The sequence below is a fragment of the Lissotriton helveticus genome, chromosome 10, assembly GCF_964261635.1.
Source record: "Lissotriton helveticus chromosome 10, aLisHel1.1, whole genome shotgun sequence".
Taxonomy (NCBI): domain Eukaryota; kingdom Metazoa; phylum Chordata; class Amphibia; order Caudata; family Salamandridae; genus Lissotriton; species Lissotriton helveticus.
In genome coordinates this window covers 981,171,502-981,190,732 of record NC_136071.1, presented here as the reverse complement: position 1 = coordinate 981,190,732, position 19,231 = coordinate 981,171,502, and the positions used below count along the sequence as shown (strand labels likewise).

Sequence of the window (19,231 nt, the reverse complement as noted above, 5' to 3'; positions counted from 1 at the left end):
ATGAAGTATTTTGGGGGTGCTGGGTCTCTGGAGGAGCCAGATTTATTGCTCCCTACAATCTGGCATAAAGCTTCTCGAGAGGGTACCACAAATGCAGTAAGGCAGTTCTTGTCTTGGATAATGGGGGTTTCAGTCTTGCCATCGCCCATCCTGGCTGAATCTGGAAAGGCGGAGTAGATCTTGTCTACCTTACTAGCAAAGAACTCTGCTACCTGATTGCATGATTTAACTGATCCACTCATGGGGGCTGCTGTCCTGGCGAGATCCGACAGTTCCTTATATACTAGAAACAGCTCCTTCATGGAGTTATCCGCACCTTCAATTCTGGTGCAGTAGTAGGCTTTGCGGGATTTCCGGATGAGAGCGTGGTATTCTCTCAGGCCCCTTTTATATCCATCCCTCTCTATCTCGGAATAGCTTCCTCTCCATCTCCTCTCTAGGCGTTTGCACTCTGATTTCTTTTCCCGCAGTTCAACGTTGAACCATGGGGCTGATTTGGATTTTTTCAGGGGTGTATTCTGCGTCTATGGTGCTGTGCAGTCTAGCGCTTCTAGGATACACGTGTCTAGTGCCTCACAGGCTAACTCAATTCCCACACCGCCAGGGGGGCCTCCCTGTTCTATTGCCTTATTGAATGCTTCAGTTGAAAACTTTGCCCATTTCCTTCGTCTAATTCCGGTACTAGTCCCTTTCATTACCATGGTTTCAGGAACTGCTGCTCTTAATGCGACTAAGAAATGATCCGACCAGACCACTGGAGTGGGAGGTGCTACGGTCAGTGCTTCCCAGTTAGCAAAGATCGGATCCAGGAGGTGGCCTTGGCAATGGGTGGGCAGTTCAGATTTCAGTTTCAGTTGTATACCCGCTAATTCCTGTCTGATTTCCTGTGCTTCCGCGTTAGAGAGGTCGTCAAAGTAGAGATTCAGATCCCCTAAGAGGAGGAGCCTCTCATATTTTAAAGTGGAGGAGCCTCTCATATTTTAAGTGGAGAAGTGTGGCTCAATGGTTAGAGCGGCAGACCCTGATGCAGAGGTCTAGCCCGGGACCAGGGTTCAATTCCCCGCCTCGGCGGGTCTTGGGCTCAAAAAATTCCACGGACCTGATAATTCTCGCCTCGGTGCCTATTCCAATCATGGAGTCCCACTCTGCAACTCTGGGCAATAGCTTGCTTAATCTCCACAATGGCCCCCACAACGCTAAGGATGCCTGGCCTCCACCTTGGGGGTGCCCAGGAGTGGACACCTCACAGGGAAAGCCAGGATGAGTTCCACAGCGGTATTCGTACAAGCACCTTGAGACCCTTGCGGGTGAGTAGTGCGCTATACAAGTATCAATTTACAATTTTTTTTACAATTTACAAAGCTGGTTGTATAAGACTTTCTACTAGCTGTGCCGCAAACCGAGCTCCTGGCCCAAGGGGACGGTATGTCAGAAATCCCTTGAGGGCGTGATCATGGGATGCCGAGATAGAGAAGAACCCAGTCTCACTATCCGCAATATCCGCCTCCTCCAGGGTACAATTGCAAAAAAGAACAAGTGATGGACTGAATGTGGATCAATGTCACACACTCCCCCAGTCAAAAGATCTGGGCCCAAATCCATAGTTTTTTTGCACTACACACCACCCTGGGTCAGATAATGGCTTTATGCAAATCAGCTCTGACCCTGTTGCCCCATGGGAACAGTCCAGTCCGAACTACAACAGCCATATCTTTCCCAGACCGGAATCAAGCATCCGAGGACCGGACCGGTTTCGAGGTAACACCTCTCTTCAGCCCGGCTAGCTTGACTCCAAGTGGTGTGGAGTGCCTGGGACCCACGTCTGGGCATCCCCAGCGCACTTAGGGCGGCAATTGCAAAAAAGAACAAGTGATGGACTGAATGTGGATCAATGTCACACACTCCCCCAGTCAAAAGATCTGGGCCCAAATCCATCGTTTTTTTGCACTACACACCACCCTGGGTCAGATAATGGCTTTATGCAAATCAGCTCTGACCCTGTTGCCCCATGGGAACAGTCCAGTCCGAACTACAACAGCCATATCTTTCCCAGACCGGAATCAAGCATCCGAGGACCGGACCGGTTTCGAGGTAACACCTCTCTTCAGCCCGGCTAGCTTGACTCCCAGTGGTGTGGAGTGCCTGGGACCCACGTCTGGGCATCCCCAGCGCACTTAGGGCGGCAATTGCAAAAAAGAACAAGTGATGGACTGAATGTGGATCAATGTCACACACTCCCCCAGTCAAAAGATCTGGGCCCAAATCCATCGTTTTTTTGCACTACACACCACCCTGGGTCAGATAATGGCTTTATGCAAATCAGCTCTGACCCTGTTGCCCCATGGGAACAGTCCAGTCCGAACTACAACAGCCATATCTTTCCCAGACCGGAATCAAGCATCCGAGGACCGGACCGGTTTCGAGGTAACACCTCTCTTCAGCCCGGCTAGCTTGACTCCAAGTGGTGTGGAGTGCCTGGGACCCACGTCTGGGCATCCCCAGCGCACTTAGGGCGGCAATTGCAAAAAAGAACAAGTGATGGACTGAATGTGGATCAATGTCACACACTCCCCCAGTCAAAAGATCTGGGCCCAAATCCATCGTTTTTTTGCACTACACACCACCCTGGGTCAGATAATGGCTTTATGCAAATCAGCTCTGACCCTGTTGCCCCATGGGAACAGTCCAGTCCGAACTACAACAGCCATATCTTTCCCAGACCGGAATCAAGCATCCGAGGACCGGACCGGTTTCGAGGTAACACCTCTCTTCAGCCCGGCTAGCTTGACTCCAAGTGGTGTGGAGTGCCTGGGACCCACGTCTGGGCATCCCCAGCGCACTTAGGGCGGCAATTGCAAAAAAGAACAAGTGATGGACTGAATGTGGATCAATGTCACACACTCCCCCAGTCAAAAGATCTGGGCCCAAATCCATCGTTTTTTTGCACTACACACCACCCTGGGTCAGATAATGGCTTTATGCAAATCAGCTCTGACCCTGTTGCCCCATGGGAACAGTCCAGTCCGAACTACAACAGCCATATCTTTCCCAGACCGGAATCAAGCATCCGAGGACCGGACCGGTTTCGAGGTAACACCTCTCTTCAGCCCGGCTAGCTTGACTCCAAGTGGTGTGGAGTGCCTGGGACCCACGTCTGGGCATCCCCAGCGCACTTAGGGCGGCAATTGCAAAAAAGAACAAGTGATGGACTGAATGTGGATCAATGTCACACACTCCCCCAGTCAAAAGATCTGGGCCCAAATCCATCGTTTTTTTGCACTACACACCACCCTGGGTCAGATAATGGCTTTATGCAAATCAGCTCTGACCCTGTTGCCCCATGGGAACAGTCCAGTCCGAACTACAACAGCCATATCTTTCCCAGACCGGAATCAAGCATCCGAGGACCGGACCGGTTTCGAGGTAACACCTCTCTTCAGCCCGGCTAGCTTGACTCCAAGTCCAAGTGGTGTGGAGTGCCTGGGACCCACGTCTGGGCATCCCCAGCGCACTTAGGCCGGGGCAACAGGGTCAGAGCTGATTTGCATAAAGCCATTATCTGACCCAGGGTGGTGTGGAGTGCAAAAAAACGATGGATTTGGGCCCAGATCTTTTGACTGGGGGAGTGTGTGACATTGATCCACATTCAGTCCATCACTTGTTGTTTTTTGCAATTGCCGCCCTAAGTGCGCTGGGGATGCCCAGACGTGGGTCCCAGGCACTCCACACCACTTGGAGTCAAGCTAGCCGGGCTGAAGAGAGGTGTTACCTCGAAACCGGTCCGGTCCTCGGATGCTTGATTCCGGTCTGGGAAAGATATGGCTGTTGTAGTTCGGACTGGACTGTTCCCATGGGGCAACAGGGTCAGAGCTGATTTGCATAAAGCCATTATCTGACCCAGGGTGGTGTGGAGTGCAAAAAAACGATGGATTTGGGCCCAGATCTTTTGACTGGGGGAGTGTGTGACATTGATCCACATTCAGTCCATCACTTGTTGTTTTTTGCAATTGCCGCCCTAAGTGCGCTGGGGATGCCCAGACGTGGGTCCCAGGCACTCCACACCACTTGGAGTCAAGCTAGCCGGGCTGAAGAGAGGTGTTACCTCGAAACCGGTCCGGTCCTCGGATGCTTGATTCCGGTCTGGGAAAGATATGGCTGTTGTAGTTCGGACTGGACTGTTCCCATGGGGCAACAGGGTCAGAGCTGATTTGCATAAAGCCATTATCTGACCCAGGGTGGTGTGGAGTGCAAAAAAACGATGGATTTGGGCCCAGATCTTTTGACTGGGGGAGTGTGTGACATTGATCCACATTCAGTCCATCACTTGTTGTTTTTTGCAATTGCCGCCCTAAGTGCGCTGGGGATGCCCAGACGTGGGTCCCAGGCACTCCACACCACTTGGAGTCAAGCTAGCCGGGCTGAAGAGAGGTGTTACCTCGAAACCGGTCCGGTCCTCGGATGCTTGATTCCGGTCTGGGAAAGATATGGCTGTTGTAGTTCGGACTGGACTGTTCCCATGGGGCAACAGGGTCAGAGCTGATTTGCATAAAGCCATTATCTGACCCAGGGTGGTGTGGAGTGCAAAAAAACGATGGATTTGGGCCCAGATCTTTTGACTGGGGGAGTGTGTGACATTGATCCACATTCAGTCCATCACTTGTTGTTTTTTGCAATTGCCGCCCTAAGTGCGCTGGGGATGCCCAGACGTGGGTCCCAGGCACTCCACACCACTTGGAGTCAAGCTAGCCGGGCTGAAGAGAGGTGTTACCTCGAAACCGGTCCGGTCCTCGGATGCTTGATTCCGGTCTGGGAAAGATATGGCTGTTGTAGTTCGGACTGGACTGTTCCCATGGGGCAACAGGGTCAGAGCTGATTTGCATAAAGCCATTATCTGACCCAGGGTGGTGTGGAGTGCAAAAAAACGATGGATTTGGGCCCAGATCTTTTGACTGGGGGAGTGTGTGACATTGATCCACATTCAGTCCATCACTTGTTGTTTTTTGCAATTGCCGCCCTAAGTGCGCTGGGGATGCCCAGACGTGGGTCCCAGGCACTCCACACCACTTGGAGTCAAGCTAGCCGGGCTGAAGAGAGGTGTTACCTCGAAACCGGTCCGGTCCTCGGATGCTTGATTCCGGTCTGGGAAAGATATGGCTGTTGTAGTTCGGACTGGACTGTTCCCATGGGGCAACAGGGTCAGAGCTGATTTGCATAAAGCCATTATCTGACCCAGGGTGGTGTGGAGTGCAAAAAAACGATGGATTTGGGCCCAGATCTTTTGACTGGGGGAGTGTGTGACATTGATCCACATTCAGTCCATCACTTGTTGTTTTTTGCAATTGCCGCCCTAAGTGCGCTGGGGATGCCCAGACGTGGGTCCCAGGCACTCCACACCACTTGGAGTCAAGCTAGCCGGGCTGAAGAGAGGTGTTACCTCGAAACCGGTCCGGTCCTCGGATGCTTGATTCCGGTCTGGGAAAGATATGGCTGTTGTAGTTCGGACTGGACTGTTCCCATGGGGCAACAGGGTCAGAGCTGATTTGCATAAAGCCATTATCTGACCCAGGGTGGTGTGGAGTGCAAAAAAACGATGGATTTGGGCCCAGATCTTTTGACTGGGGGAGTGTGTGACATTGATCCACATTCAGTCCATCACTTGTTGTTTTTTGCAATTGCCGCCCTAAGTGCGCTGGGGATGCCCAGACGTGGGTCCCAGGCACTCCACACCACTTGGAGTCAAGCTAGCCGGGCTGAAGAGAGGTGTTACCTCGAAACCGGTCCGGTCCTCGGATGCTTGATTCCGGTCTGGGAAAGATATGGCTGTTGTAGTTCGGACTGGACTGTTCCCATGGGGCAACAGGGTCAGAGCTGATTTGCATAAAGCCATTATCTGACCCAGGGTGGTGTGGAGTGCAAAAAAACGATGGATTTGGGCCCAGATCTTTTGACTGGGGGAGTGTGTGACATTGATCCACATTCAGTCCATCACTTGTTGTTTTTTGCAATTGCCGCCCTAAGTGCGCTGGGGATGCCCAGACGTGGGTCCCAGGCACTCCACACCACTTGGAGTCAAGCTAGCCGGGCTGAAGAGAGGTGTTACCTCGAAACCGGTCCGGTCCTCGGATGCTTGATTCCGGTCTGGGAAAGATATGGCTGTTGTAGTTCGGACTGGACTGTTCCCATGGGGCAACAGGGTCAGAGCTGATTTGCATAAAGCCATTATCTGACCCAGGGTGGTGTGGAGTGCAAAAAAACGATGGATTTGGGCCCAGATCTTTTGACTGGGGGAGTGTGTGACATTGATCCACATTCAGTCCATCACTTGTTGTTTTTTGCAATTGCCGCCCTAAGTGCGCTGGGGATGCCCAGACGTGGGTCCCAGGCACTCCACACCACTTGGAGTCAAGCTAGCCGGGCTGAAGAGAGGTGTTACCTCGAAACCGGTCCGGTCCTCGGATGCTTGATTCCGGTCTGGGAAAGATATGGCTGTTGTAGTTCGGACTGGACTGTTCCCATGGGGCAACAGGGTCAGAGCTGATTTGCATAAAGCCATTATCTGACCCAGGGTGGTGTGGAGTGCAAAAAAACGATGGATTTGGGCCCAGATCTTTTGACTGGGGGAGTGTGTGACATTGATCCACATTCAGTCCATCACTTGTTGTTTTTTGCAATTGCCGCCCTAAGTGCGCTGGGGATGCCCAGACGTGGGTCCCAGGCACTCCACACCACTTGGAGTCAAGCTAGCCGGGCTGAAGAGAGGTGTTACCTCGAAACCGGTCCGGTCCTCGGATGCTTGATTCCGGTCTGGGAAAGATATGGCTGTTGTAGTTCGGACTGGACTGTTCCCATGGGGCAACAGGGTCAGAGCTGATTTGCATAAAGCCATTATCTGACCCAGGGTGGTGTGGAGTGCAAAAAAACGATGGATTTGGGCCCAGATCTTTTGACTGGGGGAGTGTGTGACATTGATCCACATTCAGTCCATCACTTGTTGTTTTTTGCAATTTCCTCCAGGGTACAGGCCAGCTAATGTTTATGTATTATGGCAATCCCTCCCCCTCTCCCCTTTTTCCTATCTATTCTGTTAATGCCATATCCTGACGGGAGGGCACTCAGCACTTCTGGCGCCGAGGTGGCGTTAAGCCATGTCTCCGTGAGAAAAAGGACATCCACCTGTCCATCCAACAAATAATCATGAACTTCCGTTTTATGCTTCCCTAGCGAGCGACAATTGATGTGGGCTAGATTTAGTATCTATCCCCTGCACCTCGTCCTAAGTAGACGATTTACGGCGAAGGGGCAGTGTGCACATTTTTTATCGTTGTTCTCGAGGCTCATGCTGTGTAGGCATCTGTTGCGTGTTGGAGGACATAGAGCTAAGAGCTCCTGGGAACTGTAATATTTTTTTGGAAGGAAACTGGCAGGGGTTCGAGCCCCTAGCCCCGGTCGGCCGCAGACGGACCCGCCTTTGGCGCGCCTTCGGCGCGCCCGCTCGCGAGGGCCGATGCACATTTTATAGGGCGTGAGGAGGGCGGGAAGATGGAAAACAACTAGTCCGCACCCTCAATGTCCCCCCCAAGATGGCGGCTTACCCCTCTCCGATCCAGCGTCAGCACCTAGTCGGCTGCGCTAGGATCAGGGGTCGGGCTGAGAAAGAACACGGTTAGTGAGTGGGCGCCTATATCTTGGAGCAGCAAAGGATGAAGTGCGCGATCTCCACACACCACGTACTTTAAGCAGAGCAAAATATTACACAATTTAAAAAACCAAGTAGCATGTAACACACAGTTAAAAACAATTACAAGCTGTGCAGTCTCCCGGCTTTCCGCCTCAGGAGAGTATTAACAAAAGGATTACCGCGTCCGTGCTTCAGGAGCGACCTTTAAACCCCGGGAGGGCGGGAAGATGGAAAACAACTAGTCCACACCCTCAATGTCCCCCCCAAGATGGCGGCCTATCCCCTCTCCGATCCGGCGTCAGCACCTAGTCGGCTGCGCTAGGATCAGGGGTCGGGCTGAGAAAGAACAAGGTTAGTGAGTGGGCACCTATATCCTGGAGCAGCAAAGGATGAAGTGCGCGATCTCCACACACCACGTACTTTGAGCAGAGCAAAATATTACACAATTTAAAAAACCAAGTAGCACGTAACACACAGTTAAAAACAATTACAAGCTGTGCAGTCTCCTGGCTTTCCGCCTCAGGAGAGTATTAACAAAAGGATTACTTTTCAGTACCAACTGAGTTTGGACAAATCTTCCTTGTCTTTTGGAAGCAAGGAACTACATGGAAGATTAAATCTGGGCAGCGAAGGGTGTGAAAGGTGCTTATTTATGGAGTTTACTGATGGGAAAAGTAGACTTCATCCTTTGAACGTTTGGTGACTCGTACACATAAACCTGCATCACTACATAATGTATTGTGCATCAAATATTTTGTGAACTCAATCTCAGTAACTGCTCTTCCTTAAAACTACTGAACCTATTGAAATGTAATGGTATGGCACACTTTCATCCATGTGTCCAGTGTTTCCGAAGAAATAACTTGGTATTGGTTCTATGGCCTCTTCAAAATGTGTCTTTACATGTTGTTGGAGCTCACTCTGATGTTCTTTGAAATTCATTTGTTGAATCCGCAAAGGAAGCATGTAGCAGAATGGTATGTTTCATGATTTAATACTGTTTGAAGTCAGAGGTCATTGCTACATTTCTATCATCCTTGTCAAATAGATTTCAATTCACTCACATAAGTAGAGGGTTCATCGAGTGTGCTGTGAGGTGATGTATTTGGATGAATATATAAAACCAAACCTCACATCTGTTTCTCTGCTCACAGGTGATTGCCTATGCCTTTTACTTACATATTTAGGTTCTTTAAGACTTTTCCTTGAATGCAACAGTCAAGAGTGAAGACTGGCTAAAGCTCCGGAAACACTGAAGGGTGGTCATTGTAGAAACATATTTATCCATTCCATCATCAAAGGGATTGTGCAGATGCAGTATCTACTTCTCTGAGGGAATCAGAGGTTACATTTCAGGGTCCACAGTTCTGGTGGACTGGCATTTATGGTCCACAGTCTTCAAAATCTAATGATCTAAAGCTGGGATCTCTTCTTCAAAAGGCAAACATTTCTTTCTGTTGGTCCTCAGGGAGAAATTCCACAATGTTACTTACTTTGTCGAATGGCCTACTTCATTATCTTGTCATATGTATTTGCGGCACTTACAGTGAGAAATCTGGGGGCACAAAAGGCACCGAGAGGCCACTTTACTGCCCCTAAATGGGTGAATCGAGGCGAATGGTGCTGGTTTGGGATATTTGTGCTAAGCACAAGCAACAATAAGCAAATACAGTCAGCACTGAAAGACCCCTTAAGAACTTTGGTAAATGGGAGAGACTCAATGACTTTCCGAATTTCAAAGCATGGGTGATGCTTGGCTAGCGTGAGCGAGATTTCCTTGTTAGATTTAAACACTGTAATAATTCAGAAAGGGAGGTGCAATCCTAAATTATGTTTCATACTGCAAGATCTTCATATGTTTGGTTTCATAACCAGTTTACGTGACTTTGGAGACATTCACGAAGTAGACAGAGGCCTGATGCAGTGATTCCAACAAACAAAGGCAGATCACACCCTGTAATCTTTTTAGGCACTGTACATGCTTTATGCATAAAGATCCCCTCTAGGAAAGTTGTTTAAGTCGCCCTCTCTAATAGTTGGGTGATTCACCTCATCTGCCAGTTCCATTAGCATCAACAATGATTTTGATAGACTGCTCAGCACTCCATGATAAAGAAAAATCTCTCTGTTTATGCAGAGATAAAAATATCTCCATACGTACCCTGAAATGTATGGCATGGACCCAGATGGTCTCTGAATTCTGAACTTTGAAAAAGGATTAGAACCCTAACTAGGTACATATTTTACTCTAATTTGAGAGGTTAAGATTGTATCAACCCTTTCAGAATGTGTTCCATGGCGCTCTTTAGAATGTCGAAGGATACTCTAACAACATGTAATATTAAAGGAAAGCCCACGGTGGAAAACAAAGTGATACATTACTCTGAGGACCTCTATGACATACCAATTGTGGTGAGGGTGAAAAAAAGAGCTGACCTGAGAGAGACTGGTGAAGATTTCAGAAAGACGCTATGTGGCTCACAGGGATTACTATACTCTCCTTTTTCATGTCATTTGGTTGGTCGTTCTTCAATACACTTACCTGTGCTTGCTATTTCTTTTCTAGAGCGCAGAGCAAATATGACTGACCAAAAACACACTATGTGGTGTAGTTATTACATGTCTATCTTGACCTCCTATACATCAGTATTTACAATTTACAGGTACATTTTCTTTGTTCACTACTTGTGTGTAGCCTGTCCGTTTTCTTTCAGGTGTCTTCATTGGTGGAGTAAAGAGTGCCAGAAGAAGAGCCCCTCTATAATCAGAGCAAAGTGTATTCCAGGTGTGTTAGCTGAATCCTGAAAGGTTTAGGAATTGAAGTGGTTAGCTCTTTTTAGTTTTAACTCAAGTTAATATGCCCAATTCTCACCTGAGTCTTTCCCAGGAGTCGATATGCCTCTTGAACTTTAGTGTAGTGATTGACATCAAAGTTTTTGCAGATTTTGGAGAGAGCTACATCTAGCTGTTCCTAAGTAAACGGGAGAGAAAATATATATACATATTTATACACAGATTTACTTATCTAAAGTTTTACACAGTACGGACCAGACTAATTGGTTTGGCAGAGCACTTTTTATAGGGCCATGTTTTATGATATTGAGAAAACAGATGCAAGTAATACAGCAAAAATCTAGGCAACAATAGGTAAAGCAGAATATTGCAGACTAAAATCCAGTTATAGGTTACAAGCAGAGGCGCTACACATAAGATATATATAAAGATCAAACTATAAATAATACAGGCATAACACAGAGACAGGAGCGCATGATATCCAAAGTGAACAAGCATTGGCATAGCCAATAGGTCTCGCCTTTGGGACCGAACAAGTGTTTAGCCGCGAGGAGCCGGCTATGACCGATAATAATAGATTGGAGGCAGGTGGGGTTGATGTGTCTTTCATGTATTCTGTGCAGGACGGCTTTGATGTGGGTGGGCACGAACTGACAGTCCATGCAGGAAAAGATGGGGGGGAGCTCTCTGTCCTGTGTGCTCATGAAGTGTACATGTGTGCCCAGGTGTGGACATGTGTGCATGACGCACTAGCGGTCATGGGCTCAGTTATAACGGATTGTGTGCACGGACAGAGTTTGCTGTTGGTGCACCGGAGGGCTGTTTATCCCGTTGGGGTAATGTGCCTGGGGGTCCTTCATACTGGCGGCGGATGTGGAGTAGGGTTGACAAAGAGGCGGAGAATTGTTTATGTACAGAGTGAGAGTGGCAGCGGGAGGGGGTAGTATCCTGCCCCAGTCATTGAATGAACAGGGAGCTTGCTCTGCGGCAAACAGAACCGCGAGTTAAGGCATGCTTCTTGCTACCCCGCCTGTGCCCCTCACTCACAAAGAGCTGTGCCTCCCCTCTGCCCGGTTACAGATGTTCACTTACAGCAGCCGCTGGAGCGGCAGAGTGTTGTCTGGGCACGGTATTTGTTCTCACTGGGCACTGACTGTGCTGCCACTGGGCACCTGTGCATCTCAGTCCCTGGGGACTGAGATGCACAGGTCCCCTCTGTACGCTGATGCGCCTCGGACCGGCAGCAATGGGACCGTGGATAGATATTTTTTGCCCACCACTCCGTACCAGAGCAGTGGAAGTGAGACAAGAACCACCACTGCTGCAGTGTGGTGCAGTGGGATACAAGGAAGAGGCAAGGCTGGACATTTCCCGTTGGACGAGAGCCACGGTCTCTGCCGCTTCCCCTCCTATATCGGAAATGGGTTACAGTTACACAATTGTAAAAAATGCACGCACGAAGCCAGCAAAAAAAATTAAATGTATGCGCATGGCGCCTCATGAACCAGGCGCCATGGAGATTAAAACAAGCATTTGCAAAAAGGACGAGGAATGCAGCTGTCACCCTGAGTGCCACTGCTCACTTCAGAGAGCGAAACACCGTGGGAGTGAACATTAAAAAAAGAGGTGGGACATACACCTGCCTTCAGCCATTTGCGTGCTTTCATTATTGAAATACACACGCATTAGCCAATCCTATGTGTGGTAGGAGTCGGACCCACACACAGTAGTTTAGAGTACTTACAGGAAGTCTCGCAGAGCAGCGCATGCACGTTGCCTCAGACTCGACCTAAAAATCACGAAGTCGGTGGCCTAGCGCATCAAGATGGTGGTCGCACTCTAAGAGTGCTCGGGAACCCTCCGTCATCCGCACTATAATCCACCGCCATCAGCGTACTACTCACCCTCACGTAGGCTGCTGGGGTCCCTGCTGAGTCCGGCGCTGCCAGGGTAGCCGTTGCTGACACCTTGCCGGCTCCGGAGACAGTCTCATTCATCAAGGCAGCGGGTGCACCTTCTCCTGAAAATGGCAGCTGCCTGAGGCCCTCTCTGCGCCCCCAGGGCTTGGTCAACCTCCTGCCTCCCTTATCTTCTAGACTCTGAGGGACGACGAGAGCCCCATCCTGACGCGGCATCCTCCACTTCACCTGCCCACTCCCGGCGTCTCTGGTGCAGAGACCCCTCTTCCTCCACCCAGCTGGGCCTGCCTTCTGCAGACTCTCGGCTCGACACCGGGGGGGAGGGGGACGTCTGCTGCTGTGGCCGCTGGGAGGCATAATCGGCCACCGAGTCAAGTGGCAGACCCCGGATGCCCGCAATACTCCTGCTGGTGGCCGCCTGGACTCCATGGTCCCGGACCACCCGCAGGCTGCTTATTTCTCTGTCGGGTCCGGCGCTGCCCAGAGGGCTGTTGCTGATGCCCTATCAGCTCCGTATACTGGCTCTTTCATGGTGGCGGCGGACGCACTTCCCCCGGGCGGTGGCAGCTACCTGAGACCTTCTCTGTTTCCTCGTGGCCTGGTTGGCCTCCTGCTTCCCTCAGCTTGCGGACTCAGAGGGACGACACGGACCCCATCCTGACGGGGCCTCCGCCTCTTCAATTGCCTCCTTTCAACATCCCTGGTGCGGCGCCCCCCCTACTTCCTCCAGCCAGCCGGGCCTGCCATTGCTGACTCTCGGCTCGGCGCCAGGAAGTGGCATCTGCGGCCGCCGGGGCGGGCTATCGGCCACAGAGTCGGGTGGCAGACCCCGGCTGCCCCTGATCCTTCTGCTCACAGCCACCGCCTGGGCTCTGTGGTCCCGGACGCTCCTGACAGCCCAGTGTGGCCGAGATTGATCCCGGTGCCTGTGAATGAGCAAGCCCTCACCGGCACTCCCTCTTGAGCGGACCTGGAAGTGAGGCCTATCAGACTGCTGCGGCCGCACCCACAGTGAGTCCTTGCTGGCTGCCCCCAATCTGCCGGTCTGGCAGTTGAATGCATGGTTCCTGCAGGATGGGGAGATTAGGGACACCCTTGCAGTGGAACTAGAACAATACTTCCTGACTAACAAGGGCTCGGGTCCTTCCCCGGGTATGCTGTGGGAGGTGGGTAAGGCTACAATGCGTGGTGTGGCAAGGGGTCCGGTTCACACGAAACGGGCAGCACAGATGATCCGTTTGACTCAGTTAGAGGCCCAGGCCACATGATTAGAATTTGACCTGGATGCTGCGGATGACGCTCACTCTGCCCGGCAGCTGGCGGTGCTCCGGGAAGAGATCCGACAGGTCTCCAAGACTCAGCTAAGATGTTATGGTGCTCTTCTGTGGCCCGTGTTTATGGGTGGGGGGACAAGAATGGCAAACTGCTACACAACCTGGTTTCCTATTCCAAGCCTTACCGCATTATTCCTGAAATCAGCGATGCTGATGGTATCCATCACTGTACCTCCCGGGCTATCGCCCAAACCTTCACGGACTACTACGCCCAGCTTTACTCCGCCTAGACCCCAGAGACTTCTCGGTCGGCCCTGCTGGAGCGAGCTGCTGGTCCGGCTCCCTTGCATTGCCCAGGAGGAATCCACAGAACTCGACCTGCCCTTTACCCTCGAGGAGGTGCAAGGAGCTATCTCCCTACTGCACGCCAGCAAAACACCTGGGCCAGTTGGCTTTCCACAGGAATACTACGCGGCGTACCGCGATGTCCTGGTCCCCCACTTAGTTGATCTTTTTAAACACATGACGGAGAGAAGCTCCTTCCCTTTGGAGACCGATGTGGCTACTATTGTGGTCATTCCAAAGACCCAACCGCCCTCCCTCTCCTGCGCGGACTACTGCTCGATTTTTCTCATCAACACCGAGATGAAGATCTTTGCCACTGCTCTAGCCCAGCGCCTCCGCACCCTGCTACACGAATTGGTCCACCCAGACCAGTGTGGCTTCATGCCCGCTCGGGGTACCCAGCATTGCATACGACGCCTCCACCTCGCCCTTGCACACTGTCACCTCCTCAACCCATATCTGGCGCTGCTCCTCGTGGACTTCGAGAAGGCCTTCGGTACAGTTGATTGGAGCTATCTGGAGGACATTCCCATCAGGATGGGCTTCGGTCCCCTTTTTAGATGAGCTATCCGAGTCCTGTATTCCAACCCTAGAGCACGAGTCCTAACTAATGGAGCCCTCTCCGCGGCCTACCCTATCCAGACAGGCACCCGTCAGGGATGCCCCCTCTCGCCACTCCTATTCGGGCTGGCGAAGGAGCCCCTGGCCGGTCTTGTACGTGCTGACACTCTAATTCGAGGCTGGTCCTGGAATCCCCACCATGTAGACAAAATTGCCCTATACGCGGATGATGTCCTCCTTTTTTTGGCCGAACCGGAGGGCTCTGGCTCACGCTGCCTAGAGGTTCTATGGGCCTTTGAGGGTGTCTCGGGCCTTCGGCTTAATCCGGCGAAGTACACTTTGGTTCTCCTCCACTTGTCGAGGGCCTGCTTTAATTGGCTATCCCCCTGCGATGCCAATCGTTCACATACTTGGAGTTCTGGATAAACCTGCTTCCGGACCTGGAATGGGCTCTTAATCTCACACTGCTAGTCACAAAGGTTGATTTCAAACGCTGGCAGTCTCTCCCGCTCAAACCGCTCGGAAGAGGGGCACTTTTTAAAATGATGATCCTCCCCCGCTTTTTATATCTTCTTCAAAATATTACCTTTCATCTTCTGGCCGGTTGGTTCCGCGAGTTTGACGGTATACTTATACGGTTTTTATGGGGAGGCGGGAGGCCTCGTGTGGCCCTGGCTCGCTGCTGAATTCCTCCCTTTGATGGAGGTATGGGCGTGACCAACCACCATCTGTATAACTTGGCCACTAGACTCATTGTAGTGCAAGACTGGTTCGCCGGTGGCAGGTCCGACCTGGCTTACCGTACTGAGCTTAGGACCATGGACTTTCCGCAGCTCCTCTCCTATCTGTACGGGGCCCCCATTTCACACGCCATCCAGCCTGTCACTAAAGCGGTCCTAATGGCTTGTCGCTCTGCCCTACGCTACACGCGATGGGACAAGAAACTTACTCAACAGACGCCTTTGTGGCACGGCACCTGGCTCCCTTCAGGGTTTTCAGCAGGGGGATCGGATTGGGATATCTGGGTGGGAGATAACATAAGAACTTTTTAAGACCTACAAAGCCGTCATTCATTCCACTCCTCCCAATTCTATAAATATTTGCAGCTCCGGCATGCCCTTAATGCCCACATCCCACCAGTCACCTTCCTCCCTGAATTCAGCCACTGGAAGCCCAGGTCATGATGATCAGACTTGGGTAAAGTGGGGGGGGGGGGTGTCACGGAGTTACAGCTCCCTGGTGAACAATGGCCCTGCGACCCTAGACTCTCTCCGAACCCTTTTGGAGAGGTGGTTGGGCCCCTTAGAAGAGGCAGACTGGCGGGATGCACTAATGGCCCCTGAAACCCTGACGACCGCCTCTAAATTTCGTCTTGTGCAACTTTATTATTTGCACACAGCGTACCTTACCACTGCGCCCCTCCCCAGCCTGCACTTGATGTAACCATGCCCTGACTGATTTCTACCACATGGTCTGGCAATGTCCTCTTCTTGCTCCCTTCTGGGCGGGGGTTGAGTCAGAGCTCACGCAAACTTTGGGATGGGTGGTTCCCCATAACCCCTTACGTCTGCTTCAGGGAGTTTGTGATGGTCTCGCCGGCTCCAGAGCAGACAAACGCTTCTAGGGCAATGCGATTGTAGTGGCTAAACGAGACATTGCGGTGGCTTGATCCCAGGCCAGACCGCTACTGTGCGTAAATGGCAACGAGGGGTGGATTGGTGTGCATCCCAAGAAGAACCCCTCTTTGAGGCTAGGGGGTGTCCTGAGAAGTTAAAAAAGGTGTGGGGCAAATGGCTAAATTTGTTGTTCTGATTATTATGCAAGCTTCTTTCCACTTATGCTATATCCGTGAGGTGGCCCCTCCGAGGTCCCTAATCCAAGGCTCGATGTACTGTTGACTGATGTTGATGGAATCTTATACAGTGTATAAGTTATTGCTGTCTTTATACGCTTTTTTTGCCATAAATGACAATAAACTTGATTATCAAAAAAAAAAAAAAAAAATCAGGAAGCCATATTTTTCCCTAAATTTAGAGGATTACAGACCTTCCACAGCAGGGCTTAATTTGAGCCAGAGCTTGCCGGTGCTTAGCACCGGCACCTAATTATCAGGGCCGGGTCTACAGTGAGTCACGCATTAAGATTAAGTGCACAGTTAATTGATTTATTTAAAATGAGACTGGCACAGAGAGAGCGTGTGTTGTGTTTAAGTTACCCCCTGGTTACCATCGTGGTTGTTCTGATCATGTAAAACACTTACTGTGTGTCTTTGGTGACGACGTCACGTGACGTGGCTGATTCTCAATTTCTCCTCACTAGTCTTTTCAATTCAAGACTTCCGGCCGTGGATCAGTGTTGCCACCACCGCCGGCCCGGTGGGCGGGACACTGAGTTGGGTAGCAGCAGGGCTTTGCCTTTGCCTGGGAGGGCTGGTCTTCTGCGGGGTTTGGGGCTGTGCGCGGCAGAGGCAGCGTCGTGTGGCAGATTTTGCAGTTGAATGCGTGCGCACTCTGCTTTAATTTTGCCGCGGTACGCCCGCCCCAGCATACCCGCATGCCCGCACCCCACCAGACCACCAGCACCATATCCACTGGTGGTTGATGATCTCCTTCAACGCCGCCGTTCAAAGGTCGCACTGGACGACGTTGAGACAGAATACTACTGCTGCAGTATACAGGTGAGGGTGAGCGAGCGAGGCATGGCCTGGGGTAGTTATAAATAAAGGTGCGCAGGTGAGGCAGGGCAGGGCCTAGCAGGCCACAGGCGCCGTGATTTTTTTAAATCATTATGTTTATTGGTCTGGTGTGGTGACGGTGACCGTGACTGTCATGATGGCCAGGGGTAGGCTGGCGGCGGCGGCCAAATGATCATGATTGAACAGTTTATTACTGTATTTTTGCGCTTCAAAAGCCAACAAAGATAATGTTTAAAAAGACTCCCGGCACATTCAGAGCCTAATCATGATCTGAAACATAGCCCGAAAGCCCATCATAAACAGAGAACCAAGATATTCAAACATGTGAATATTAATAGATCTGAGAATGAGCTAAATAACGCCCTGTGTTAAGATCATAGTTCACATAAAAATAAAGATGCGCGATCAGAGACTTTCACTTTCTACAGTAGTGCAGTGGCTATTATTGCGCAGTTGCGGGCCGGCCCGGGCTGCCTGGATGGATCAGTACTGGCCCTGGGATGGATTCAGTTTCGGTTCAGGGCAGGCTGGCTCATCACATCTGTGGGGGACTGGGTGGGGGCTGTGAGCGGCAAGCAGCGTTCGCAGATTTTTTCAGCAATGCGCGCGCATTCACTGCTTTCCCACTACACCCTTGTGTGGAATGAGGTAGAGTAGCCAAACATTGGGGTGGGGGTGGGCAACCCATTAACACCAATGTGGCCTGGCTACAGGACATTGCAAACTGCCAGGAACAACGACACACATTTTGGGAACAGTTGCCAGTGTGCTCTCGGCCCAATGATATTTGGGAGCTCTTCTTATCCTTCATGAGGTGGAGAGACGCCTCTGTGTCCTCCACAGTGCACAGATGGAAGTGTTTCGGAGCAGTCCATGCCTGCTGGACCGGACGGCATCACGTCCCCACCTCTTCTTATGTGGTGTCCGCCGAATGTTTAGCTCCGCCGCCTACACACGTATTGACACACGCGCATACTCTACTGATGTTGTTGCTCTCTGCGCAACATGTCTCTTCATGCTACTGTAATGGGGTTGAGCACACTTTGCTGGTACTTGTGCTTGTAAGCAATGTGGTTGAGTCGAGATATGCCTTATCAACCTTATAACACCAAGGGCTGATGTGTAACCGTGTATCCCCTTCCTCCTCCCTTCTTCCTTCTTTTGTTCCTTCCTTATCCCATTTGCCCCCTGCAACTCCAACCTCCCCTCGATTTCCTTACCAGATAAGCCGGCGTGGTTGTACTGTTTATTCCTGTACTTTTGCGCTTCAAAAGCCAACAGGTTGGGGCTGTGAGCGGAAAGCAGCATGCACAGATTTTTTCAGCAATGCACGCGCATTCACTGCTTTGCCACCATACCCCAGCATACCCGCACTGCCTCAGGCTCTGAGGTTCGCTCACAGCCTTGTGTGGAATGCGGTATTAGCTCACTTTGCCACCCCAGTTCAGACATAGGTATTTGTTCTTAAGACATAGCTATATGTTCTGCATTCTGTCCATCAATGGTTCTTTTTGCATTTGTTAGATAAATGTATAGGCTCAGATGTTATTCACTTATTTGCTTCAGCGTCAGAAGGCTCCCTTGCTAAAATTCAGATTGGGCATTACATCTGACTTACAGCAGTGCAAGTTGAGTATGTGGGTGGAGCCAGTGGAATAAGTAGGTGGAGCCGGGGAACGTGGGTAAGGGCTCAGACAAAAATTTGAGCACCTGGACCTCATATTTTACGAATTAAGCACTGTTCCACAGTCAACCAAACGTATAACTGATACAGTTCATTTAAGGTGTGAAGTGGACCTGGAACATTGAGCTTTTACATTTTTTGACGGTCTTTTAAGAAGACATTGTTTTGATACATAAGTGCAATCAAGTTCCAAATCCAATGAGCATGCATAGAGAAGAAATGTTCTACTTTCTTTCACATTTTGAATGAGGGGATTTCAAGATGAACAGTCTCTGTGTTCTA

The 19,231-nt window shown here is 50.8% G+C and overlaps 1 protein-coding gene across 1 annotated transcript in view; it reads right to left on the bottom strand.

The window, feature by feature from the left end:
• The window catches only part of VPS50 (VPS50 subunit of EARP/GARPII complex), an 821,620-nt gene that overhangs the window by 523,379 nt on the left and 279,010 nt on the right, over nt 1-19,231 (bottom strand). The window contains exon 11 of the mRNA XM_078663657.1: nt 10,551-10,649. Coding sequence (XP_078519783.1) covers nt 10,551-10,649 — 99 coding nt within the window. The remainder of the gene's footprint in view (nt 1-10,550; nt 10,650-19,231) is intronic.